Raw genomic sequence first — 24676 nt, forward strand, 5'->3', positions numbered from 1 at the left:
CTTCTTCTTTTAAGAAAAAATGCCACTGAAGAATGTATATAAATAGTTCCTTCTTGCATGCAATCTAGTCTTAACTTAAAGATAAAAAGATATACGTCAGAAAATGGTATATCACTTTCAAGCTAAAGAAATGACACCAATTAAATCCCGTGATTGTAAAGTATAGACCAAACGATAAAGTTTCTTGATCCCGTTTACTAAACGGGTAGTCCTCGTTTGCAATTTTTCCTTACACATGACGGAAAGTCTAATGAAAATCCGAACAAGCAAATAGACTCTGAATATTTCTCGACGTTTTGTTAAAGTTTCAAAATATTGAAACCATATTCTGATGAAAAAGGCCGTTTAAGACTAGCATGCACGGTCGTGATACAATAACGTTAAGTATAAGTGGGAAAACCTAAGTCTAACATTCTGTTAAGTTAGGTTTATTTAAGTGCATAGACGGAATTTTACAAATACCCCAAAAATAAAAATGAACAAACATATAATTAATATCAGTTATGATCAAATTATATGTATGTAATTAACATGATACTTGTATTTTTTACAGAAAATTGGTGTTATATCATGTATATCAGGTCGTAATATATGCGACCTACCAAAAGTTGTTGGTTCATGTAAAGCAGAAATACAAAGATATTATTATGATGTTAAAACTGATCAGTGTAAAAGATTCAAATATAGTGGCTGCTGGGGTAACAATAATAATTTCAAAACGAGACGAGATTGCACAACTGCATGTCATAAACGAGGTAAGTTGTATGTTAAATATATATATATGATCGATGCCCAGCCTTTAACTATAACGTTTTGTTTGTTTGTAAATGTATTGAAAAACATCTAATAAGGCAAAGCATATGCAAGTGCACATAAAACAGTTAAACATGTACAGGAAAACAGATATTATTACGCAATTTTTCTTATATCTTACTTAAAGCGGTAAAATTAATAAATTCTCACTTTATTTTCACTCATATGGTCAGAATCCACACATTGTTAAAATATGATTATTAAAGTAGGAATAAGACACAGTTGAGATATACATAATATTTAAAAATAAAAACTGTGTTTTACAAAATTTTATAAAATTTGTACATAGTTCGAACCGATTGACATACATACTTTCGCCAGTTTATGTTCGACGTACGAGTTTGAATATCCCTCTAGTATAATGACCTTCTCTTTTTTATACTGACGATACAATATTGTGATCCTTGTTTATTTGAACAGAAACAAATACCAATAAAAATATATTGCATATGGCTGAAGCCGAAGTTACAATATACCTCGTTGTATACTTTTTATAGCCCTAATGACGTATATGTTTTACTGAATTTTCCCCCATTAAGTTACATGTACGTTTGGTATCGTTTTTGGATTCGATCCAGAACTTGTTAATTATTTGTAATAATGATGATATGGAAAACAAAAGAACATTGAATGGTACAATACTATTATCATATATGTTGTATAAATAAAATTGAATTAATGAATTCGTCGTATTAAAGTATTAAACTAACACTATATCTTTAAGAATAATTTAGATATTTGATTGACATAACATTAAGCCGTATTTAATTTAATCGATGTTTGATATTTTCAGTGTGTACGTTACCAAAGTTAATTGGTAAAGGTGATTCAAAATCTCCGAGATGGTTTTACAATCCTACAACAATGCTGTGTGAAAAGTTTATGTATGGTGGTAAAAAGGGCAATGAGAATAATTTTAGAACCGAAAGAAGATGTGAGCAACTATGTGATGGCGTTAGTGAGTACAATGTGTCTAGCTTTTGATATTGTTGCTAAAAAACAATGAGAGTAGAAGTAAACGAAACAGCAGAAATAGAAAATAAAAATAAACATCTAAAAATCAAAATTAGGTCTCACAGGTAAATGGTTGATATACAGAGTGTGTCCATAAATATTTGTCACTTGAGATTTTTTGCTATATATTGTATATAAAACTACATTTTTTCAAAAAAATATTTTGGGGTCATTTTTAGTTTGCTTTTTTAAAAGTAACTTGGTACCAATAGAAGCAGAATTGTCACAGGTTTATTTGTTATATTTTTTGTGTGAATCATTTTCATTTTTTCACAAAATAAACAGAAAACTTATTTTCTGTTAAAAAATTCACTATATATTTAACCAAATTAAATAATAAAATGTTATTGTATGTCTTAACATCAAGAGAAAACAAAAAGACCTGAAGACAAAACTATGACAAAATAAACAACCATACTTTAGACAATTCTACCTCATTTAAGACCTTGTTAAAAAAAAGGATCATAAATCCCTTCAAAATATTCAAAACTAAGTACTCCAACTACTGTTTATCATATAGATTGATCAAACACAAGGTATTTCATGACTTACGGATTTTGCCCCACTGGTGTTTGAGTTTTGTCAGATATAAGAATCATCTCGTTTTATTCAGGCAGTGTCAATAAAGATTTTGCCCACTAACCCATCATTTTATTCTACATGGTTTAAAATGCCATATTTACTTTTGAAATATATTTTAAAATCTTAATAATTATCATTGTTTTGAAAAGAAAAGTGTTTGTTATATGTATCTAGAGAGAATCATTTACCGCTAAATTTTTAAAGACCTATTTCTCGAAAACGAACACCCTTCATTTTTTCTTTGTTTTTTTTTTCGTTTTTTTTTTTTTTTTTTTTTTTCTTTTTTGTAACGTACTTTAAGTTAACATTCTTAAAAAAGCTTGTGTTTATGATACAGAGTAACAAACATCTTTAAGTTGAATCAAAAAGCAGCAATCAGTAAGGTAATAATTTTGAGAATACATGTTCTTGTAAGTAAAAAAACATGATGAAAGTTTATTCATTCTGTTTTTTTTTTTTTTTTTTCTTTTTTTTTACCGCTGATCTTTGTACCTGTTGGTTAAACCATACATTAAAATTCATAATTCTGAATATTTTTAGAAGAACATCCATGTACACCACATCCCGGATGCCCACGGCCATTACCAGGTATTTGTCGAGGCTATATATATGAAATTGTCAATGGAGTGAAATGCTTTGCTGGATGCACAAATCCCAGTTGTAAAAAAGTAGGTAGATTTTGTAAAATGTACATGTAAGTGAACATTATTGTACAATAATTCAGAAAATAGTACGTAGCACACAAACGAGTATTTGATAGAGGAGTGAGAAATTGGTATTACTAATATAATACAAGTAGAGATCTTGTTGAAGTTTTGTGATCTAAGCAAACACATAGCAATCGTGAGGATCCATTTCAGAAATTAACAATATAAATAAAATTGCATAACATGTTCCGCTGGCTACTCTGTTGACATTGGATGAATTATATTGTACCAACAAATGCAATTCAACACTTAATTGACTTCTTTGTGCAGCGCTCTACTTTCATAGTATCATTTTAACATAACATTTCAATTTGTTTTACCAAATATTGTTGTAAATGAGATTTTTTGGGAATGCCTTTCTCATTTGTTTATAAATTAAAGGTATTTTTTTAGGGTTCATGTCCATCTAGCCCACCAGACCTTCCATGTAAGTCAAGATGCGACCTAGAAAGTGATTACCAATGTCCGGGTGATCAACTATGTTGCCAGGAACGATGTTGTCGGGATCCAGTTTTAGGTAAGTACAAAGAATCATATATCTGTGGTCTTTCTAAAAATTAAATTTTGTTTACCAAAAATAATAGATTTATCTTGCTTAATCAACACATGTTTTCCTTATTCTGTTTTAAACTCAGGTTTACTTACTATATAAATACGAATTAAGTTATATAGTTCATTTTACTCAATGTTGAAGGCCGTACCGTTACCTAAAATTATTTGCATCCGTGTCATATTGTCTCTTGTGGAGAATTATCTCATTGACAATCATACAACATCTTCTTTTTTATATAAGGAGTCTCACCGTTAAATTAAAATATAAATGATCGGATTTACACCCTCGTTCTTGAATGTAACACAAACAGACCTGTGTAGAGACGTTAATCTGTAGACATTAATAGTTTTTACCTTTAATTTTTTATTTTGTTTCTTTTTTTTATATTTCTTTTATGTTATGTTATTTTCTAATTACTTCTTTGTCTTGTTAACACAAAGAACATATTAACTTATCTTCTATATGTTTATACTGAAAATATAATCAAAAATCTTCGGACGCCATCGTCCATATCCATGGTTCCATATCACCAATTAGTAGCTTTTTGTCTTTCGAATTCCCGTCAAGGCAGACTAGGGAATAGAACTAGCCATTGATCTTCCTCCGAACGGCAGTATACTTCTTCCCAAATTGGGGCCTTCGTTTGGCTGTGCGGAAAATAAAAATATGCGGCCATGTCCGATAAGATGCCTCGTGTAAAAAGCTCTTTGCACGTTATGAACCTTTGCAACAACACTTTGAATGGTTCGTGTCTGCCTGTTACAAGGCTACATTTATGTCCCAAATCAGTTTATCCTACTGTTTCTGTTGCAATCTACTATTTCCTGGACCGTCGTCTCAGTAGGCTTCCTTTTCAGAATCTTCTTTTGTTTTTATTGTTTATTTATTCTCGTACTAAACATGCATGAAGCATTTTGACACTCGACGTTCAGGAACCAATAATCAATCAATCGTGCACATCCAATTCGCTGGTTTTTAAACATTTGTTTACATCGTTAGCCTTAAATTTAGCAATGCATTTATTCTAATTTCAGAACCGAAGACGGGTTATTGCCCAGAAGATCCGAAACCAAGAAATTGCTATTTAAGAAACTCCGAATGTGAATCAGATAGTCAATGTAAAGGGAAACGGAAATGCTGCAGATTTTCATGTCAAAAATTCTGTGTTGATCCTAAAGATGAACGTGAAATTATTATGATTAGTAATGTTGAAAATTAAAATAATACATTTTAGAACTCGGAATATGTTTCATTTTATATTAAAACGATCATGTATTTCGAAATGTTTCTCTTTTTTTTTTAAATTTGTGATATTAAGAATAACTAACTCACTAAACTCTATGCATGTTACATATTCAATCAGTAGCTAAAATAACTATACATTGGAACAAAATAGGGTTGGATATAGAGTTTATAAATACTGCCAGCAAGTAGCAAAAACATCAAAATATAAATCAAATCGCATCATCTTTTTTACTATTTTAACTCATGTTCTACCATGTCATCCTTTTGGACGTATAATCAAATTCGCCCTTTCAAAAGGGGTAAATGTTCGCCTTACCAATGTAGTGTACACTTGAATACACTTACTCTCATCCAAATCATTGGGTATAAGTTCAAATCCACAACGATGCACATATTTAAATAGTAAAATAACAAACATACCGAACTACAAGGAAAATAAAAATCGGAGAGACCCGTATCAATTGTCAAAATCAAAAGCTCAAAAACATCACAGAAATAAAAAAAGCTGCCCTTTTCCTTGCTTGGTACAGGCATTTCCTGATGAGAAAATTGAGGATAAAAACTAAGTTTACAGTTATTTTATCCTCTCACTTGTATGAGAGTCGTATACATATTCATTATATTGAAAACAATGTGTGAACAAAACAAATCGGATTTAAAAAATAAATAAATAAAAGTTACATATAACCGTTATTACTATAAAATTAACAGAAAATATGCTCTTCAACTTCGTACTTTATTTGGCATTTTTAACTTTTTGGGATTCGAGCGTCACTGATGAGTCTTTTGTAGACGAAAAGACTCATATTTGTAAAGTTGGCACGGAAGATTTATCAAAACGGTCTTGGTATATTCTAAAAAAAAAAATGTTATTAAAGAAAATACGAAACGTTATTTGACATAACCCTGTCATCAACTTTCTGCTAAGACATTTGGATTTTGTCTAATGCATAGTTCGATTCTGTGTGTATTACATTGTAATGTTGTTTTGTTGTTCTTCTCTTATATTTAATGCGTTTCCCTCAGTTTTAGTTTGTAACCCGGATTTGGTTTTTTCTATCGATTTATGAGTTTTGAACAGCATTATACTACTGTTGCCTTTATTTGTGACATTTTATAAATTAGGACTACCACTGTCACACAATAGAAGTTCCACCATAATATTTACTCGAAAGATAATATATTATGTAACAAAAATTCCATATGCAATTAATATTATGTGATGTATATTCCATAAGCTTAACAAAAGTATTCAATTTTTAGACTAGAATGTAAACAGGGTTGTAATAAACCATGAATATTTTGAATATGTCTCTTCTATTCTTTCCAATGTGCCATATTGAGAACAAGAACTCGCTCTTACCTTCTGAAACTGATATTGCATGTGAACACTTTGCAATTTGGGTGATATGTAAACGCTTTCAACTTGGATGACATGTCAAAGTTTTGCAGACCGGGGACATGTTGAAGCTTTGCATTTAGGGTGACATGTGAAAGCTTTTCAGTTTTGATGACAAGAGAAATATTTGCAATCTAGATAACATGGAAGCTTCGGAGTTTGGATGACATGTCGAAGCTTTACAGTTTAATGACATTTGAAAGTTTTGTAGCTTTGCAAGATGGCTGACATGTGAAAGCTTTGTAGTTTGGCTGACATGTTAAAGCTTTGCAGTTTGGGTGAAATGTGATGGCTTTGCAATTCGGGTAACACGTGAAAGCTTTGCAGTTTGGTATGTAAAAGCTTTGCAGTTAGCGTGACATATGCAAGCTTTACAGTTTAAGTTATATGTAAAAGTTTCGCTTAAGCTAAGAAACAACCAACAGGAGTGCATGCAAAATATATTGAGTAACATAAGCTTGACTCTTGAAAGGTTCATGCGTGATAAAACATATCGTCATGAGATTCCCAGTAAATAAACTCATCCTAGATGCTAGTATTGAAATTTTGTATTTGCGCTAAACGCGCGTTTCGTCTACATAAGACTCTTCAGTGACGCTCGAATAAAAAAAATGTTAAAATGTTAAATGAATTACATAGTTAAAGAGCATTGAGGACCAACATTTCCTAAATGTTTTGCCAACTACAGCTTAGGTATTATATTCTTGAGGCAGACAAGCTTTAGTATTTCAAAATTTCAAAGTTTTATGACCATATTAACGATAATTCATGTCACCACAGAAGTTAGGACTACTGGGCTGGTATTATATTACCCTCGGAGAACAAAAACTCCAACAATAGTGGCATTGACCCAGTGGTTGTAAATAAACTGATCAAAGATACCTAGATTGAAATTTTGTATTTGAGTCAGACGCGCGTTTCGTCTACATAAGACTCGTCAGTGACGCTCGAAAACAAAATTTATACGAAGTAGAAGAGCATTAAGAACCAAAATATTCATACAGTTTTGGCAAATACAGCTAAGGTGATATTATCCTGATGTAGAAAAGCCTTGGTATTTTAAAAAATCAAAGTTTTGTAAACAGTTTATAAATATGACTTTATAAACGTTACTTCAAGTCAATACAGAAGTGCTGACTACTGAGCTGGTGTTATCCTCGGGATATAAAAACTCTATCAGCAGTGGCGTTGACCCAGTGGTTGTAAATTAACTCATCATAGATACTAAGATTAAGATGTTGTATTTGAGCCAGATGAGCGTTTCTTCTGCATTATACATAAGACTCATTAGTGACGCTTGAATTAAAAAATGTTTAACCTGCCAAAAAAATGTATTAAGCTGAAGAGCATTGCGGACCAAAAAGATACAGCTAATGTAATCCATGCCTAAGGTTGAAAAGCCTTAGTATTTGAAAATCCCAAAGTTACCTAACACTACAAGGACATAACTCTGTAAAATCAACTCAAAGTTTTAATAACGTTGTATTGGTAGGGCAAACATTAAGCTTCTCTTTGATCAAAATCAGTCTTCGTCAAACTGATATGTATCCAACCATTTTTTCCGAGAAAGTGATTGGTTCAAGTTTTTTTTTTTATTTTATTTTTTTCACACGATCAAAACAAATATTTTGTCAACATTTAAAATTAAACGAGCCTATCTTATATTTAATATCTTTATTTCTGATTTTCCAAAAAAAATGCTTTAGTAATTGAGATTGAATCCTGATGAAAACTGAAACAAGTAAAACACTTACTTACATATAACCCGCACAGCAGTCGATGAAATTTATTTGCAATTCTTATATTACGCATTGTAAAATCGATTGACATTCATTACTAAATAAAACATCAAAACAATATGGATTTATAAAACACTTTTTTATTCTAGACGTTGTCCTGAAACGTTTGGTGCTCATAACATTATTGTGACCTATAAAAGAAACACATCTGATGAGTTAAGCCTTTTTCAACTGACTGTTAGTTCGTTCTTATGTTGTACTGTTATACCACTGTCCCATGTTATGGGGAGGGTTGGGATCCCGCTAACATGTTTAACTCCGCCACATTATTTATGTATGTGCTTGTCCCAAGTCAGGAGCCTGTAATTCAGTGGTTGTCGTTTGTTTATGTGTTACATATTTTTTTTTTACATAGATAAGGCCCGTTAGTTTTCTCGTTTGAATTGTTTTACATTGTCTTATCGGGGCCTTTTATAGCTCACTTTGCGGTATGGGCTTTGCTCATTGTTGAAGGCCGTACGGTGACCTATAGTTGTTAATGTCTGTGTTATTGTGGTCTATTGTGGATAGTTGTCTCATTGGCAATCATACCACATCTTCTTTTTTATACATAATGACATCACAAGAAAGTTTACTAAGTTTTTTTTATATCTGCATTTAATGATATAAAAACTACAGATGTTGCTGATCCGCTTATGCAAACCTTATCTTTATAATTTGTAGCTATTAATATAGTGCATACATGTAAGTATTGTATTCTATACTTTTTCTGGATCAGTGTTGATTTTATCATTCATGATGCAGTCAAGTCTACAGCTGATTATCATATTTCTCGCCTCAGTAAGTTTGTTGATTATCATCATACACAATGTTATACTGTTTTTGATATGCAATTGTTTATGGCTTTTTTACACTATGATAATATTTCTTTACCTTTGTAAAATTAGTTTAAAATTTTCGAATTGACATCACTTATAATTATTTTTAACCCTCTGATATAAAGAATGGTAACAGTAGTATACCGCTGTTCGAAATTCATTAATGGAATTAGAAAAAAAAAAAAACTCAAATGTGTCAATCTACAGTGCTTATTGTTATCAATCTAGAAAATTTTCAAGAACATGGCGAAGCCTATTATACGTTTTGTTTTTTTGCTACCTCTTTATTGTGTATCAATACTGTATTGATTTGGCATCACAACAACTCATACAGAGCATCATAAATACAACAAATGATTTGAAATCAGTTCTTCATCGAAAACGTATTGTGTAACACCTGCTTTCATTTAGTTCAACAGAAGTTCCACGATTGTGCTCACCATTGAAAAATGTTATTCAAACAATTACCTGATCTATTTCTCTATATAATGAAATGTACCTAGTGTTTATCGTGAAAGCTCCTACCGGTTTATCCACCTCAATATTTATGAAATAACCATGCACTATTGTTACAGTTGTGAAATACATTCAAAAGTACATATTTGTGTACATAAATTAGTCCGATAGTGTTCTCGTTTGAATTGTTTTATATTTGTCATTTCGGGGCCTTTTATAGCTGATTATGCGGTATTAACAAACAAATAAAAATCAAATTAACAACCAGATCACAGTATGGCTTAGCACTAGAACAATTTCATTTGACATAATTCGTAATATCATTAAAGGTAGTTGGTTTAATATCGAGTGATAATGTTTGCGACCTTCCAAAAGTTGTTGGTCCATGTAAGCAACGATAAAAAGATTTCACTATGATGTACAAGCTGGGCGGTGTAAAAGATTTTTCTATGGTGGTTGCGAGGGCAACTATAATAATTTCGAAACGAGACAAGAGTGTGCTACTGCATGAAAAAAACGAGGTATTTATATATGTCTTTAAACTATGCAGTGTTTATGAATGTAGATATGCGGTAATCATATAATATAACATGATTTGTCCACACGCAACTGTATATTTAAGCAGTTAAAATCACACACAATTACAGGTAACCTATTTGAAGAGATATCGACATGATTATTTACCCCAAGGGTGACTGGGGTACAGAAATATGATCACTTAGTCTTCTCCCGACCGGCAGTAAAACGCTTGCCGAAGTAAGGGCGTCCGTTTGGCTGTTCGGGATTTATCAAGTTCGCAGTCACGTCCGGTCAGAAGGGGGACGTTAAATCCGATGTCTCGTGTAAAGAGAATGCCACGCTCTTTGCACGTTAAGAACCCTTGCAACAACTCTTTGAGGGGTCCGTAGGTGGCCTGTTGCAAGGCAAAATTTCTGTCCCTATCCAATATACCCTCATTTTCCAGTGGAAGTTCAAATTTCCCCGACCATAATCCCAGATGACCTTCTATTGAATCAACCTACCTACTGTATTTATTGTATATATGCATGAAATATTTGCCACTGGACGTTAAGCAACCAACAATCAATCAATCAATCATGAACCGAAAGTTTATACTTGAGTTTTAAAGAGTCGAAATACTTATATATTTTTTTTAAACATTTACGATATCGAATAACAAGATTAGCGTATCCTTTTCATATTATTAAAAACTCATAATGAAATTTGTACAGTCATGTGCTTTCCTATGAAAAAAGGGGTCGCAGCTTAATAATAAACTGGGCAAACACTTAAGGTGTACTTAGAGAGAAAAAAACTATCATTTAGACATGATTAACGTTCTTTACAAAATAAATCATCTGAACATTATTTATTTATAAACCGCTTTTAATCTTGGACGTTGTCCCGGCACATTTAGTGCCCTTAACATTTTTTCCTCAAACATGAGAATCAACTGACATCAAAAGGAAGTTTACTAAGTTATTATTTCATATCTGCAATATATGATTTATAAAACTACATATGTTGCTAATCCGCTTATTCGTACCTTATCTGTATAAGTTGCAGCTTTTATAATGATATAGTGCATATATTGTAAAAAAAATCTAGATTAGTTCATTTTATCATTCACACATGCTTTGGCAATACATAACTGTTCAATTAAGCAGTAAAAATCAAACACAATTACAGATATCTAATTTGAGGATCTATTAACTGAATGTTAAACGGAAGTTTATATTTGAATTTTAAAGTGTCCACATACTAAAAGTTAATAGTTTTTGTTAACATTAAAGCAATCGAATGACATGATTTGCGTATACTTTTGATAATAACAAAAACCCATAATGATATTTGTACATGTGCTTTCCTAAGTTAAATTTCACCGCAGCTAAATAATGAACCAGACGAACACTTAGATGTGTATTTCTTGTCAATTTTATTGTCAAAAGTATACTCAAATTCTCATATTTGATTTGTGATATATAAAACCGTATAGTCGAATAACAAAAAGTATTATAAGTAATTAACAATATATGTAATCAATTACATGTATATTTATAATCATTATTCTGTATATAAGTCTATGTGTCATCTTAAGCATTTTAACCAACAAGATGGCCTTCGAAAACTGCCGACTGTCATATAAACTGACATAAACATAAATTCAAACACAAATACTTGTAGGTAATGAACACTAGCGTTTACAATTTTCTTATTGAATGATTTCAAAATTATATTGATCATCGTTTTACCTTATACATGTTATAAGAATCAGTCAACAAAGTGGTTTAGCCTTGTTTCACTTTCTTTTTTACATCTTTTTATTTTTAATAGCTTAACAAGCATAGTACATCCGAAATGTTTTATTCGGCTAAGAAGCTAAATCTAGGGTCACATGAATTCGTCATAAATGAAGTTGATTTATTACTGGCAAATCAATAATCCATCAGGAATGTTTGTGAACTGATTTTTACAATATTTGGCCAAAACCTGTTCCTAGTAACGAAATATTATTTTAGTATTAGGCACTTATTAGAAGTTGAAACTTAAAAACGCATCGTCAATCTAAATTTTCATCAAATATGTAGCTAATGCAGTTTAAGAAGATTGAACCATAAGTAATGGTAGTAATAATATGTTCATAGCATACATGTAAATGTGTAAAACATATTCAATTAAAGGTCGAAATACGACTTTCAACACGGAGCATTGGCTAAATTTTGTCTAGTCACACCTCTTGATGATAGAAATTGTAATAGCTTTAAACGCATGGCATGGATAAGATGATGTGCATTTGCTTTTGATACCAATTTAAGCCGATGACAGGATGTTTATTTTGTTATACAAGTGAAAGGTTTAGATAGCTATAACCAGGATTAATCCACAATTTTCTGATAAAGAAAATGCATGTACCAAATCGAACTATAACAATTTGTTATCAATTCGTTTGATGAGTTTAACTTGTGGTTGAGATTTCGATTTTGACATCTGATAAATGACATCCATTTTTAGTTTCCTCGAAGATCAGTGTGTTTGCGAACTTACTTTTATAAGCAGTTGACAGTGACATTCCAATAGCCTATATATATAATGAAATGAATATTGTCAGCATTATTGTAATGTATATGTTTTAGTGTGCACTTTACCAATGTTTATTGGAGAAGGTCAATCTTCTAGACCAGGATGGTTTTACAATGTCACGTCAATGAAGTGTGAAAGATTTTTGTTTGGTGAAATAGAGGGTAATAGGAATAACTTTAGAACCAAAAGACGATGTGAGCGACTTTGTAATGGCGTTAGTGAGTAAACTTTAAACATATTTGTTATGAAAAGGAATTTGAAAAAAATGGGATTATATGTTGTTAAACAACAAACCAAAAGCACAAGGAAAAATATTAATTTCAAAATTTGGTTGTATAAGCATTGCTTTTAACGATTGAAATATTGCACACAAGGTGCACATTAATCTCCGAGTATTACCTGTTGCCGATATCAGTATATTTACATCATACAACTATCATGTTAAGCCAACAATCATTCTTGCATATACTATTTCCCCTGTTTCAAAGGAGCACATATACAACTCGATTATACAGATAAAAATATAACTTTATAAAAAAGATTAATCAAGTTCTCGTTCAACAATATTTCAAGTTACATGCAGAGTAATCATAAAAGAATATTTTTTATCAGAAAAGTTGTTCTTGAAAATTAAGAACAAATGAACTAATGCATTTTTACTTTCTGATGTACAATCGATGTTTGAACCTATTAACACAAATTAATATTCTGAATATTTCTAGAGGAATATCCATGTAAACGAACCCCAGGATGTCCTGCGCCCCCGCCAGGTATTTGTCCTGGATCTATATATGAAATCGTGAATGGAGTGAGATGTTTCATCGGGTGCACATATCCCAGGTGTAAACAGGTGATTATATTGAAAAAGGAATAATTTAAATTCAATGAACACGTACATTCTTGTATTAATAAATTGTAATTTTTGGTTAGCATTTCCAACGCTGTAATTTCAAAAATATTTAAACATGCCCTGGTTGCTTCTCTGTTCAAGTGTTGATGATTCCTCAAGTAAGTTAATCATTTTATTTCAAAGACAAAAACACTTAAATTAAAAGTGAAATATTCTGCTTTCTTTCACTTCGTTATTGACTTGGCTTTGCGAAAGGTATTCCTACGTTCCAATTTTAAACGTGGTACCCTTGATCCATTTGAACGAACAATATGAACAGTAGCAATTGTACCATAAGGCACGTGTTTAAGTAAAAAATGTAGCAAAATATATACAAACAAAAGTCTTTGAAAAAGAAGGCGGACAGACGTAAATTGACAATCAAAAAGAAGAAGTAACGGAGAAAACCGAAACAGACAAAAAAATGCATAACTGTCGGATAAACAATTTGAAGAAAAACTACAGACGGCGTTCAAAAACAATCTTGAGTAATCTACGATGTTCTGTAAGAGTAGCCAAATCATGCACCAGATGTGTCACCCGTATAAGTGCTTCCAGATGTGTCACCCGTATAAGTGCTTCCAGATGTGTCACCCGTATAAGTTCCAGATGTGTCACCCGTATAAGTGCTTCCAGATGTGTCACCCGTATAAGTGCTTCCAGATGTGTCACCCGTATAAGTGCTTCCAGATGTGTCACCCGTATAAGTGCTTCCAGATGTGTCACCCGTATAAGTGCTTCCAGATGTGTCACCCGTATAAGTGCTTATGATAAGAACGAAGAATAAGTCTTTTTCTGGTATGTCACATTCCAATAGAAAACAGAATGGAATTGTGGTGACATCAATTGACACAAACCATGCTAGAATAATGTTGACCTTTTCAACACATTGAAGTGGAGGTTATTCACGATATTTGTGTTTTACATTTTTCATTAGTCTATCACACATATTTCAATACATCATATTCCAGTTTGTTTACCGATATAATTTATTGTAAGGGTACTTGTCCTACTGACTTCACAGTAATTCCATGTAGTTCAAAATGCAACCGGGGAAACGACGAGCAATGTATAGGTGATCAACTCTGCTGCCAACAACGATGTTGTCGAGATCCAATACTAAGTAAATTGTTTATGTATTTTAAGTGTTTAAAGCAAACACACTAGTCAAAGTTGCTATTCTGAAATTATAATAACTGGTACGATAGTTTTATTAGTAAGTTATCATTTGACTTTTAAATTCCTCTTTTGCTACCCTTAATGATGGATGACCCTAGCTAAATCGGCACATCTATATCTATTCTGCTTTGTTTTGTCAATTTTGCTAATTAAATTACTTCGATATAACACGGATTTGACATAGCATCTTTGGGGAGTATTATTTATACGAAATAACCGTGTTGTGTTTTTCTAACCATTCATGGTAATTATACTTTGAACTTTAAATTTATATCACGATAGAACTCATAACATTGATAGTTATCAGAGGTACCAGGATTATAATTTTGTACGCCAGACGCGCGTTTCGTCTACATAACACTCATCAGTGACGCTCATATCCAAATATTTATAAAGCCAAACAAGTACAAAGTTGAAGAGCATTGAGGATCCAAAAATTCCAAAAAGTGGTGCCAAATACGGCTAAGGTAATCTATGACTGGGATAAGAAAATCCTTAGTTTTTCGTAAAATTCAAAGTTTTGTAAACAGGAAATTTATAAAAATGACCACATTATTGATATTCATGTCAACACCGAAATGTGGACTACTCGGCTGGTGATACCCTCGGGGACGAAACGTCCACCAGCAGTGGCATCGACCCAGTGGTGTAAATAGTTATCGAAGGTACCAGGATTATAATTTTGTACGCCAGACGCGCGTTTCATCTACATAAGACTCATCAGTCACGCTCATATCCAAATATGTATAAAGCCAAACAAGTACAAAGGTGAAGAGCATTGAGGATCCAAAATTTCAAAAAGTGGTGCCAAATACGGCTAAGGTAATCTATGTCTGGGATAAGAAGATCCTTAGTTTTTCGTAAAATTCAAAGTTTTGTAAACAGGAAATTTATAAAAATGACCACATTATTGATATTCATGTCAACACCGAAATGTTGACTACTGGGCTAGTGATACCCTCGGGGACGAAACGTTCACCAGCAGTGGCATCGACCCAGTGGTGTAAATAGTTATCAAAGGTACCAGGATTATAATAAGTTATCATTTGACTTTTAAATTCCTCTTTTGCTACCCTTAATGATGGATGACCCTAGACTTACTAATAAAACTATCGTACCAGAATATTCAATTTTTGTGTTATGATTTATGACGAACAATCCAATGGATAAAAGGCATATAAACTTTTCAAAGGGTTATGCCCTATATTGTTTAATTATGATATGATTGAAAGACTACTATGGTTAATAGTCTCTTTTTTGCATAACAAAAAATGTAAAAGACCGTTTTAGATACATCAATATGTACATTGATATAGAGCCAGTATAAAATATCATGTTGTCATTAATTTTTGTGCCTGTACATTTTCACTGTAATTGACTGAGGTTCATTCTCTCCCAATGGTTGTATTGTCAACGAATAGGATATTGTTACATATCTTGTGTGTTTTACTGAAAATTATAAAAGTCTTCGGACTCCATTGTCCCTCTCCATTGTCCCTATCCTTCGTCCGTTGCTTATTTTTGGAAACATATTACATGTATTATGTTTGCTGCTTTTGTATCTTTAGCATTATTTGATCTTTGCATCTTTAGCATTTTTTAAATTTTGTATCTTTAACATTCATTGATTTTTATTTTTTTAGCCAAATTTAAAACAAAATATTTATTTTATTTTCAGAACCGAAAAGGGGTGATTGCCCCGAAGATCCACAACCTTTACAGTGTTTGATAAGAGCTTCCGAATGCCAATCAGATAGTCAATGTGGTGGAAAACGAAAATGTTGCAGATTTTCATGTCATAAATTTTGTGTTGACCCAAAAGATGAACATGTACCATTAATAATTAATTAGCTATGATAAATGATGCTGAAAATTGATATATTTCTTTCTTTTTGGAAATCGTAATATGTTTTCTTTTGCTCTTTAAATGTTTTCATTTCTACCCTTCTTTGAATTAAAGTATCTAGTCATTGGCTACAATAAGTCACTCTCAAGATGGAATAGATCTTGTATCCAGTAATACAGACAGTAATAACAAACAGCAAAATAAAAAAAAAAAGACTGCACATTTTCCTTCACATATTTCATCTCCTTCACATGAGCATTTGTGTTCAGCCAAGATATAAAAGCAATACAAAAAAAAACAAATTCCAAAAAAATTTAACAAAATGTACAGAAGATTAACTCACAGTTTAATATGAAGGTAGAATTCAAAATGGTATATATACCATAACTTAAACAAATAACTATTAAAGTCTAGAAACCAAGGATTTTAAAAGAAAAAATCAAAATATATAGAATAATGTAATATGAGTGCCATTTAAACAACTGTCTATTTAAGTCACAATTAATAAAAGTAAACCGTTGTAGGTCAAGGTATGGTCTTCAACACGGAGCCTTGGCTCACACCAAGCTGCAAGCTATAAAGAGTTCGAACGAAATACTAGTATAAAAGCATTCAAACAGGAAAACCAATGGTCTAATCGATATCAAAAAACAGAAACGAGAAATACTTACTTTTTAAGTACATCTAGGTTTACAAAATGTGTGGTTCCTCTGCCTTTGAAACTGGCGACAGAGGTTGCGGTGTAGATTCTTGACATATATCGTCTTTTTTTGGTGCCCGTAAAATTTTACAGAATGACAATGGCGAAGAATTTATTATTTTCTCTTTTAAAGATTTATTGCCAGAGTGTTAAATCATCCATGGATCCATTGGATGTTCAACAATACACACGTGTCTTTGCAAACTATATTGCTACAATCGCCATTGCTCCAAAAAGTCAATTAAATTTAAAAGATACGTTCAGGACATAGATGTGAATGACCAACAATATGTTTATAAAACTTTGAATTTTTCGAAAAAACTAAGGATTTTCTTATGCCAGGAATAGATAACCTTAGCCGTATTTGGCACAACTTTTTGGAATTTTGGATTCAAAATGCTTTTCAACTTTGTTCTTGTTTGGGTTTATAATATTTTGATATGAGCGTCACTGATGAGTCTTATGTAGACGAAACGCGCGTCTGGCGTACTAAATTATAATCCTGGTACCTTTGATAACTATTTACACCACTGGGTCGATGCCACTGCTGGTGGACGTTTCGTCCCCGAGGGTATCACCAGTCCAGTAGTCAACACTTCGGTTGAGTTTAAACATATTTTATTGTCCAAGAAAAACATTGACAATAGGATTGGACACAAGTTTTGCAACTTAGAACGTCTTCTCCATTACATACAAATAATACATATCCGAACAAATATGAAATACATACTAATAACACCATAAACAATATTAATATGAAGACATGAAATTAACAAGAATTTATACGACATGGTTCATCGATTCCTAAAAGTCGAGTTGACCGTAAATTTTTATGAAAGACCTACCTAATAGGTTGTTTTAATCTTTGGAATAAATAGTCACTCAAAAAGTAAGTTTTTATTGTATTTTTAACAATTAAATTAAAGTGCTGTTGTCAATTGATGGATAATAAAATCAAATTGATGATCCATGTCTTAGGAAAAAATGAACAATTTCATTCGAAGTCGACAAAAAGTAATAACATTGTTATTGGTATATATTTAACCATAATGTTTATAAACTATGAAAAGCGATTGGTCTCTTTAATATAATTCTGCACTTTTATAAAAATTAGCGTGTGTATGTTCATATTAAACAAAGCATTGCCGTACATTAAATGTTCAAAGTCGGTAGGTATATTTTCTTTTCTAAGTTCAAAAAATAATTTATTCCTTTGCACTGTATAATTTTTACACGAGAGGAAATAATGTTGAGCATTTTCATATAAATAACCACATTGACACATTGCGTTAGGTTTAATATTTGCGTGATACAGATCCATGTTTAGGGCACTGCATTGGTTTCTTAATCTTGCGTATAAAACATTTAAATATCTAGCGCCAATATTGAAATATGTAGGGGGTGATTTGTTTTTAAAATATTTCTGTTTAATTTTTAATTTAAACATATTTAAAGAAAGTTCATTTCTAATACTTAAACATGTTAAATCGAGCGAATTCCATAGTTTGATACTAGATGGAATAAATGATTCCTGATAAATAGACAGTCTGCTAGAGGTTTGGTATATATTTTGACTGCTTCGTAGATTGTAGTTGTTCCTTTCTGCAACTGTAGGGGTATTAAATTTAATATGTATTCTGGGGCGTCCTCTTTCATAATTTTGTAAAATAAAGTTAATTTCTTCACTAACCGTCTAATCTTTAATTTTTCCCATCCCGTCTCTAAATAAAGTGATTGAGTGCTAGCATAGCTTGTTAGACCAGTGACAATACGTGCTGCTTCCAGTTGTAATTTTTCTAATCTTTCAGAATTCAACTGACCACAATTATTCCAAACTTTAGAAGAATATTCTAGAACAGGCCTTATTCAAGTTAAATATATTCTTTCTAAATATTCCCTTTTTAGTCGGAATTTCAAACGTCTAAGAACATTTAATTGTTTTGATACCTTTTCTATTAAAGAATCAACATGTTTGGTCCACTTACAGTCACTGCTAAAAAATATGCCTAAGTGTTTATGACTAGTAACCGTATCTACCTGAACTCCGCCAAAATGAAAAATCAAGTTATTTTTTGAATTTTTGTAACAAAATAACATAATATTAGTTTTATTTGGATTGAATTTAACTAGCCAATCATTTGCCCAGGAATAAATATTTTGTAGATCGATATTTATCATAGATTGGAGAGTAGTTTCATCTGGAGCAGTATGTCCAATAGATGTATCGTCTGCAAACATTCTACTTAATCCAAACATATCATCTGCTATGGCATAAATGAATATTAAAAATAAAAGAGGACCCAATACCGAACCCTGTGGAACACCAGCTTTAAGATTACATAATTCTGAAGTCGCATCTTTTAATACTACCCTCTGAGTTCTATTTGTATAGTAACTTTCGATCCATAATAACAGATTACCTATTATACCATATCTTTCTAACTTAAGAAGTAGATCCCTTATCCATACTCGATCGAATGCCTTGCTTACATCGGCAAAGGTTAAACTTGTATAGAATTTATTGTCTAAAGCATATACGATAGAATGATACATCTCAATTAGTTGATGAAAAGTAGAGCAGCCGGGTAGGAAACCAGACTGAAATTTATACAAAAGTTTATTAGAAACTAAATGATTGAATATATGTTTATATATTATTTTTTCTAGTACCTTGCGTACGCAAGAAAGAAGTGATACTGGTCTATAATTACACGGCATTGACTTATCTCCATTTTTAAATAAAGGAATAACATATGCCAATTTCCAATCTTTAGGAAATATATTTTGAGAGAGCGATTTGTTCAAAAGAATACATAAGGGAAGTGCAATTTCATTTTTTACTGCTATAAGCATTCGATTACTAATTTTGTCAGGACCAACAGCTTTATTTGGATCTAAAGTAGAAATAATATCTTTAACGTCTTCTAAAGTTACTGTAATTTCAGACAAAATGTTAATACCTCTATCATCGAACTCGGGCAATTTTTTGTTTTCTTCATGTAGACTAGCTATTGAACAAAAATATCTATTTAGAATATCAACTTTTTCTTTTGCATCATAAGAAAATTCAAAATTATTACTAGGGTTTTGCATCGGTGGAATATCATTTGAAGATCTGTCTTCTTTTAATAAGGAGTTTATTATTTTCCAATATACTCTACTATTCGTTTGCTTTAGTTCATTTAAGTTTTCATTAATATTTTCATAAAAGTTTTGTTTAATTTGTTTCTTTAAATTATTCACTCGATTCCTTTGGTTTTTAAATTTCTTTTTGTTGGTCATGCTTTTATTTTTTATAAATATTTTACGAAACCTGTCTCGTTTTCTTATTTCTTTACGGAGATTTGAATTAAACCAAATTTTATCATTAGATCTAATAATTACTTCTTTTTTTGGAATGCAAGATTCAGTCACTTTTAAAAATTCGTCCGTAAATATATTGCAAGATTCATGGATGCTAATATCATTATCCAGTAATTTATTCCATTCGACCTCTGAAACCATCTGTTTCATTAAATTATAATCCCCCCTTTTATAGTCCCATATTGTACGTTTGAAACTCTTCGAGTTACTGAAACCGCTTCTGACTGTTATGTAAGTACCTTCATGATCACTTACGTCTCTATTGATAGGTATAATACCCGAGTCCATAAATCGAATGGAATCAGTTATCAATATTGGGTTTAATAAGGACAACGATCCAGTTCGAGAATCAAAATGAGTAGCATCGCTAATTGTATTAAATAGGCCATTTATACATAGTATATCACTGATACAGTTAGGAAGGTTGAGAAGAAATTTTTGTTTAGATCACCCAAACAAATAATATGATTACTTTCGTCTAATGCCCTTTTCAACATCATATCGTATAACGACCAAAAATTGGACGGTGAAAAACGTTCAGATCGATAAGTTATGTTTATCAATATCACGTGGAATTTCGGTGTTGACATGAATATCAATCATGTGGTAATTTTTATAAATTTCCTGTTTACAAAACTTTGAATTTTTCGAAAAACTAAGGATTTTCTTATGCCAGAAATAGATAACCTTAGCCGTATTTGGCGAAACGCGCGTCTGGCGTACTAAATTGTAATCCTGGTTCCTTTGATAACTATTTATACCTAAACCGTAATGTAATATATGTTAAAGACTTTTGAGAAACTACTTAAAATGTATTGTATTTTACTGTTTTGATGCATTGTCACTGTCCTGTCATATATGTTGATTTGAGAATGTGTAGATGTACTCTGTCAAAGTAAATAAGAGAAAACAATTATGTCATACTAATCGAATGAAATTCAGTGGAAACGATGGATATCTCAAAACTATAAGGTTTTGCATATTTACACGTCTACTTAAGCATCAGGAATCGCATCAAAAATCGTGGATAATATTGTAATAATTAGCAAAGAAAGACGGATTTATAGAGCACTTTTAAACCAAGACATTGTCATTAAACACTTCCTTTCCTTTTTATAATATTGACCTATAGAACGAACACAAATCGTTCAGAAATATATTTTATCAGATCGGCATTATATGATATTTAAACTACATATGTTGCCAATCCGCTTACTCGTACCTTATTTGTATAATTCGAAAAAGTGCATATTATACACATTGTATTCTGTGAAGTTGCTCATATTTTTAATTTAGGATGCAATCAAGTCTTCAAATGATTTTCCTGTATCTCGCCTTGGTAAGTTTGTTATAATTTTGATCATACCTGTTCACAACGTATTACTGACGATGATTTTTAATTGTTTCTTTTTACATTTTTCACATGCCACGATATGAAACCCTAAACGGTATATAACTCATTTAGTAACTTTTAAGCATCAAGTATTTCATACGAAATACTGAATAATGCATTGAATGCGTCAATTAAGAATATGATGAACGTTCGAATATTACTTTTATTGTACATTACGTAATTCTACTATGATAGAAAAGCATCAACATCATGGCAGAAAACATCATCAGTATAAGTCATATATATATACATACTGGAAGGGCAATACATACATCACAATAGTAAATCTTCTTCGTCTAAAATTCATCTTTTTACAATTACTGTCATAGTGTCTTACACACAGTTCAAAGGTTGGGCTGTATTTTTCCTTTTTACGTATGTAAGCTTCGCCAATACGTTGTGTTTTCTACATAATTCAAATTGTCTTTTGTTTATCACGAGAAAAAAATCATTGGGTAGTCTCCAATAATTGTTAAATATGCCTGCAGCATCCTTCAAGTGTGAGATAACTCCGGAACTATCCGATTTTTTTTCAGTCGAAATATGAATACACAGCTTATATAGTGTTCATAGTGGAAATTTTCTCAAAATGTGCATTTGACTACCAAAAACTAAGAAAATACGTTATACAAGCATGCTCCATGTACTTAAGGAGCTAAACAAGTAGCACTTTTTTTTATTATTCAAAGAAATCTTAAATAAATGACAAAATAGAATAAAGCAAGTTCATAAGAAATAATTATCGGTCTACCAGTATACATGTATGCTTTATAAGTACCTTCTCCACACTGCAAAACAGTTCGTACGACTGTATGGACTGGGAATCATATATACAAACCTTTTATTTCGACTGATATGTATCGCTCGAGCATATTCTTAGAACACCGTATTTTCAAAGTGTACTTATCACGCGAAACCCTCTGAATAAGAGTATCAGAAAGAACGTCTGACCTCTACATTTAAGGCAATAAAACTCACCATCAAAAATTGGTTTCCAGATTTGATGTTGGTGTCTCAGTTAACTAACACAATGTTTTAAATTGTTAGATAGGCGATTATAATGTAATATGTCGCCGTGTTGATAGTGATACTTAACTGATTCAAGATTGGCTCTAAGTATTGTGTATGCATCGCTGGAGTCATTTACCTTTTCGATACCATCCGGTTTACGTTTGATCTTCTTAATTGGTTAATGTAACATTTATAAACGGCTGTTTTACATTTTCAAGTTGTAAATTAATATGACAATGAAGGTTTTACTATTATAAATCAGAAATCAAAACAGAAAACTACCAAATGAACAGAATGGCTAAAAAATAGAAGCATTTCGTTTAATATAATCATTATCATCATTGCAGAAAATTGGTGTAGTATCGAGTGATAATATTTGCGACCTTCCGGACGTTGTTGGTCCATGTAAAGCATCGATAAAAAGATTTTATTATCAAAGTATAACTGGGCAGTGTAAAAGGTTCTTATATAGTGGTTGTGAGGGCAACAATAACAATTTCAAAACGAGACGAGATTGTGTAACAGCATGCAGAAAACGAGGTACTGGTATTTCGTATGCTTGATAAGGTCACTCAAATAATTATTGTTAATGTTGCTATATATTCACTAAGCGTCTTATTGGATATTCAGAGTTGTAGAGTTTATTAGTTAACATGTGTTATTTAGTTTATAGTTGTTTGGCATCTTCATTTAACATTCATTATCCTTATATTGTTTTGAAAATTATCAAACAAAATTGGATTTCTAAATTAAGGTGATACAACAGAATCATAAATTTATCAAGTACACAGTGTCAGAGCTTTTTTTAAAACAATCATATATTCCAATTTAACTTCGATGAGCTTTTAATGCCGGCACATATCTATAACTATATATTGTCTTTGCATATGCTTTTCTACGATAAATGACAAAGCAGTTGAGAAGTAAATAAAACGAAGACTTCAGCCGCTTTTACCATAATTCATGCATGTGGGAAGGTAAACTCTATATACGGCAAATGATTACAATCCAATGTACTCCAAATAAGCGTAACAGCTATAAAAAGATCCGTAACCGACGTTCTAAAACGTTGTTGTAAACACAATAAGAAATTGAACAGCATCTTAAGCATTCAGAGTCATAAAGTTTTGCTAAAAAACATCTAATGTAATTCATTCCTCACGTAGAAAATCATTATAATTTCGAAAACAAAACAGTTTGTTTCAACACCTCAAGTGAATTTACAGTTTTGATCTGTTCAATTATAAATCATGTCAATGTAAAATGCAAACTATACGGGTGTATGCTATCCACCAGGAGAATATTTCATCCAACGTTTGCAATGAGCAATTGCTCATAAGGTAAATAAGTTGTATACCATCTTATACATGTCATACGTGTAACATTTAATTTGTATACTGTTGTTTACATAGCAATTTCGATGAGCAATATTTTATCTTTTTTTTTTACATGTTTTCCACTTACACATAAGTAAGTAAGTAACACAGTTTAATAAAAATTTCAATACGTTTTACGTTTCTTTGGTTAAATGCTATGTTTTTTATTAGGATAATATTACATGTCGATGATCAAATGATTTGAATGCGTTTAACTCGTGAGCATAACTCGTCATTGACAGTGATATTGTGACAGTAGCGATTTGTAACTAAAATTAATCAAAATATTTTTAAGTGTGTACATTTCCAAAAGTTACTACATTACCTATACCAGCTTTCCGACCAGGGTGGTTTTATAATGCCGAGTCAATGGCATGTGAAAGGTATAGGTATGGTAGGGAAAAGAGGAGTAACACAAATCACTTCAGAACCAGACAACGATGCGAGAGGGT

The 24676-nt window shown here is 31.6% G+C and overlaps 2 protein-coding genes across 2 annotated transcripts; both read left to right on the forward strand.

The window, feature by feature from the left end:
* The first annotated feature begins 558 nt into the window (after window positions 1-558).
* Window positions 559-4952, forward strand: LOC143051175 (uncharacterized). The gene is made up of 5 exons (XM_076224170.1): window positions 559-755; window positions 1607-1771; window positions 2950-3077; window positions 3510-3633; window positions 4704-4952. Exons 2-5 carry the CDS (start codon window positions 1678-1680, stop codon window positions 4886-4888), a joined length of 531 nt encoding a protein of 176 aa, XP_076080285.1. The 5' UTR covers window positions 559-755; window positions 1607-1677; the 3' UTR covers window positions 4889-4952.
* A 1859-nt stretch (window positions 4953-6811) lies between these two features.
* Window positions 6812-23411, forward strand: LOC143050761 (uncharacterized). The gene is made up of 3 exons (XM_076223881.1): window positions 6812-6848; window positions 9779-9881; window positions 23288-23411. The coding sequence occupies exons 1-3, from the start codon at window positions 6812-6814 to the stop codon at window positions 23409-23411; spliced, it is 264 nt and encodes an 87-aa protein (XP_076079996.1).
* Window positions 23412-24676: the final 1265 nt, after the last annotated feature.

This window comes from Mytilus galloprovincialis, chromosome 11, assembly GCF_965363235.1.
Source record: "Mytilus galloprovincialis chromosome 11, xbMytGall1.hap1.1, whole genome shotgun sequence".
NCBI lineage: Eukaryota > Metazoa > Mollusca > Bivalvia > Mytilida > Mytilidae > Mytilus > Mytilus galloprovincialis.

Bases quoted from the DNA above. Each gene is read 5' to 3' on its own strand.
- LOC143051175 (XM_076224170.1), top strand. From the start codon at position 1,678: ATGCTGTGTGAAAAGTTTATGTATGGTGGTAAAAAGGGCAATGAGAAT. The intron at 1,772-2,949 runs GTGAGTACAATG...GAATATTTTTAG, and splicing joins GCAACTATGTGATGGCGTTA to AAGAACATCCATGTACACCA. The intron at 3,078-3,509 runs GTAGGTAGATTT...GTATTTTTTTAG, and splicing joins CAAATCCCAGTTGTAAAAAA to GGTTCATGTCCATCTAGCCC.
- LOC143050761 (XM_076223881.1), top strand. From the start codon at position 6,812: ATGAGATTCCCAGTAAATAAACTCATCCTAGATGCTA. The intron at 6,849-9,778 runs GTATTGAAATTT...GGTCCATGTAAG, and splicing joins TAAACTCATCCTAGATGCTA to CAACGATAAAAAGATTTCAC. The intron at 9,882-23,287 runs GTGTGCTACTGC...TTATTATCAAAG, and splicing joins AATTTCGAAACGAGACAAGA to TATAACTGGGCAGTGTAAAA.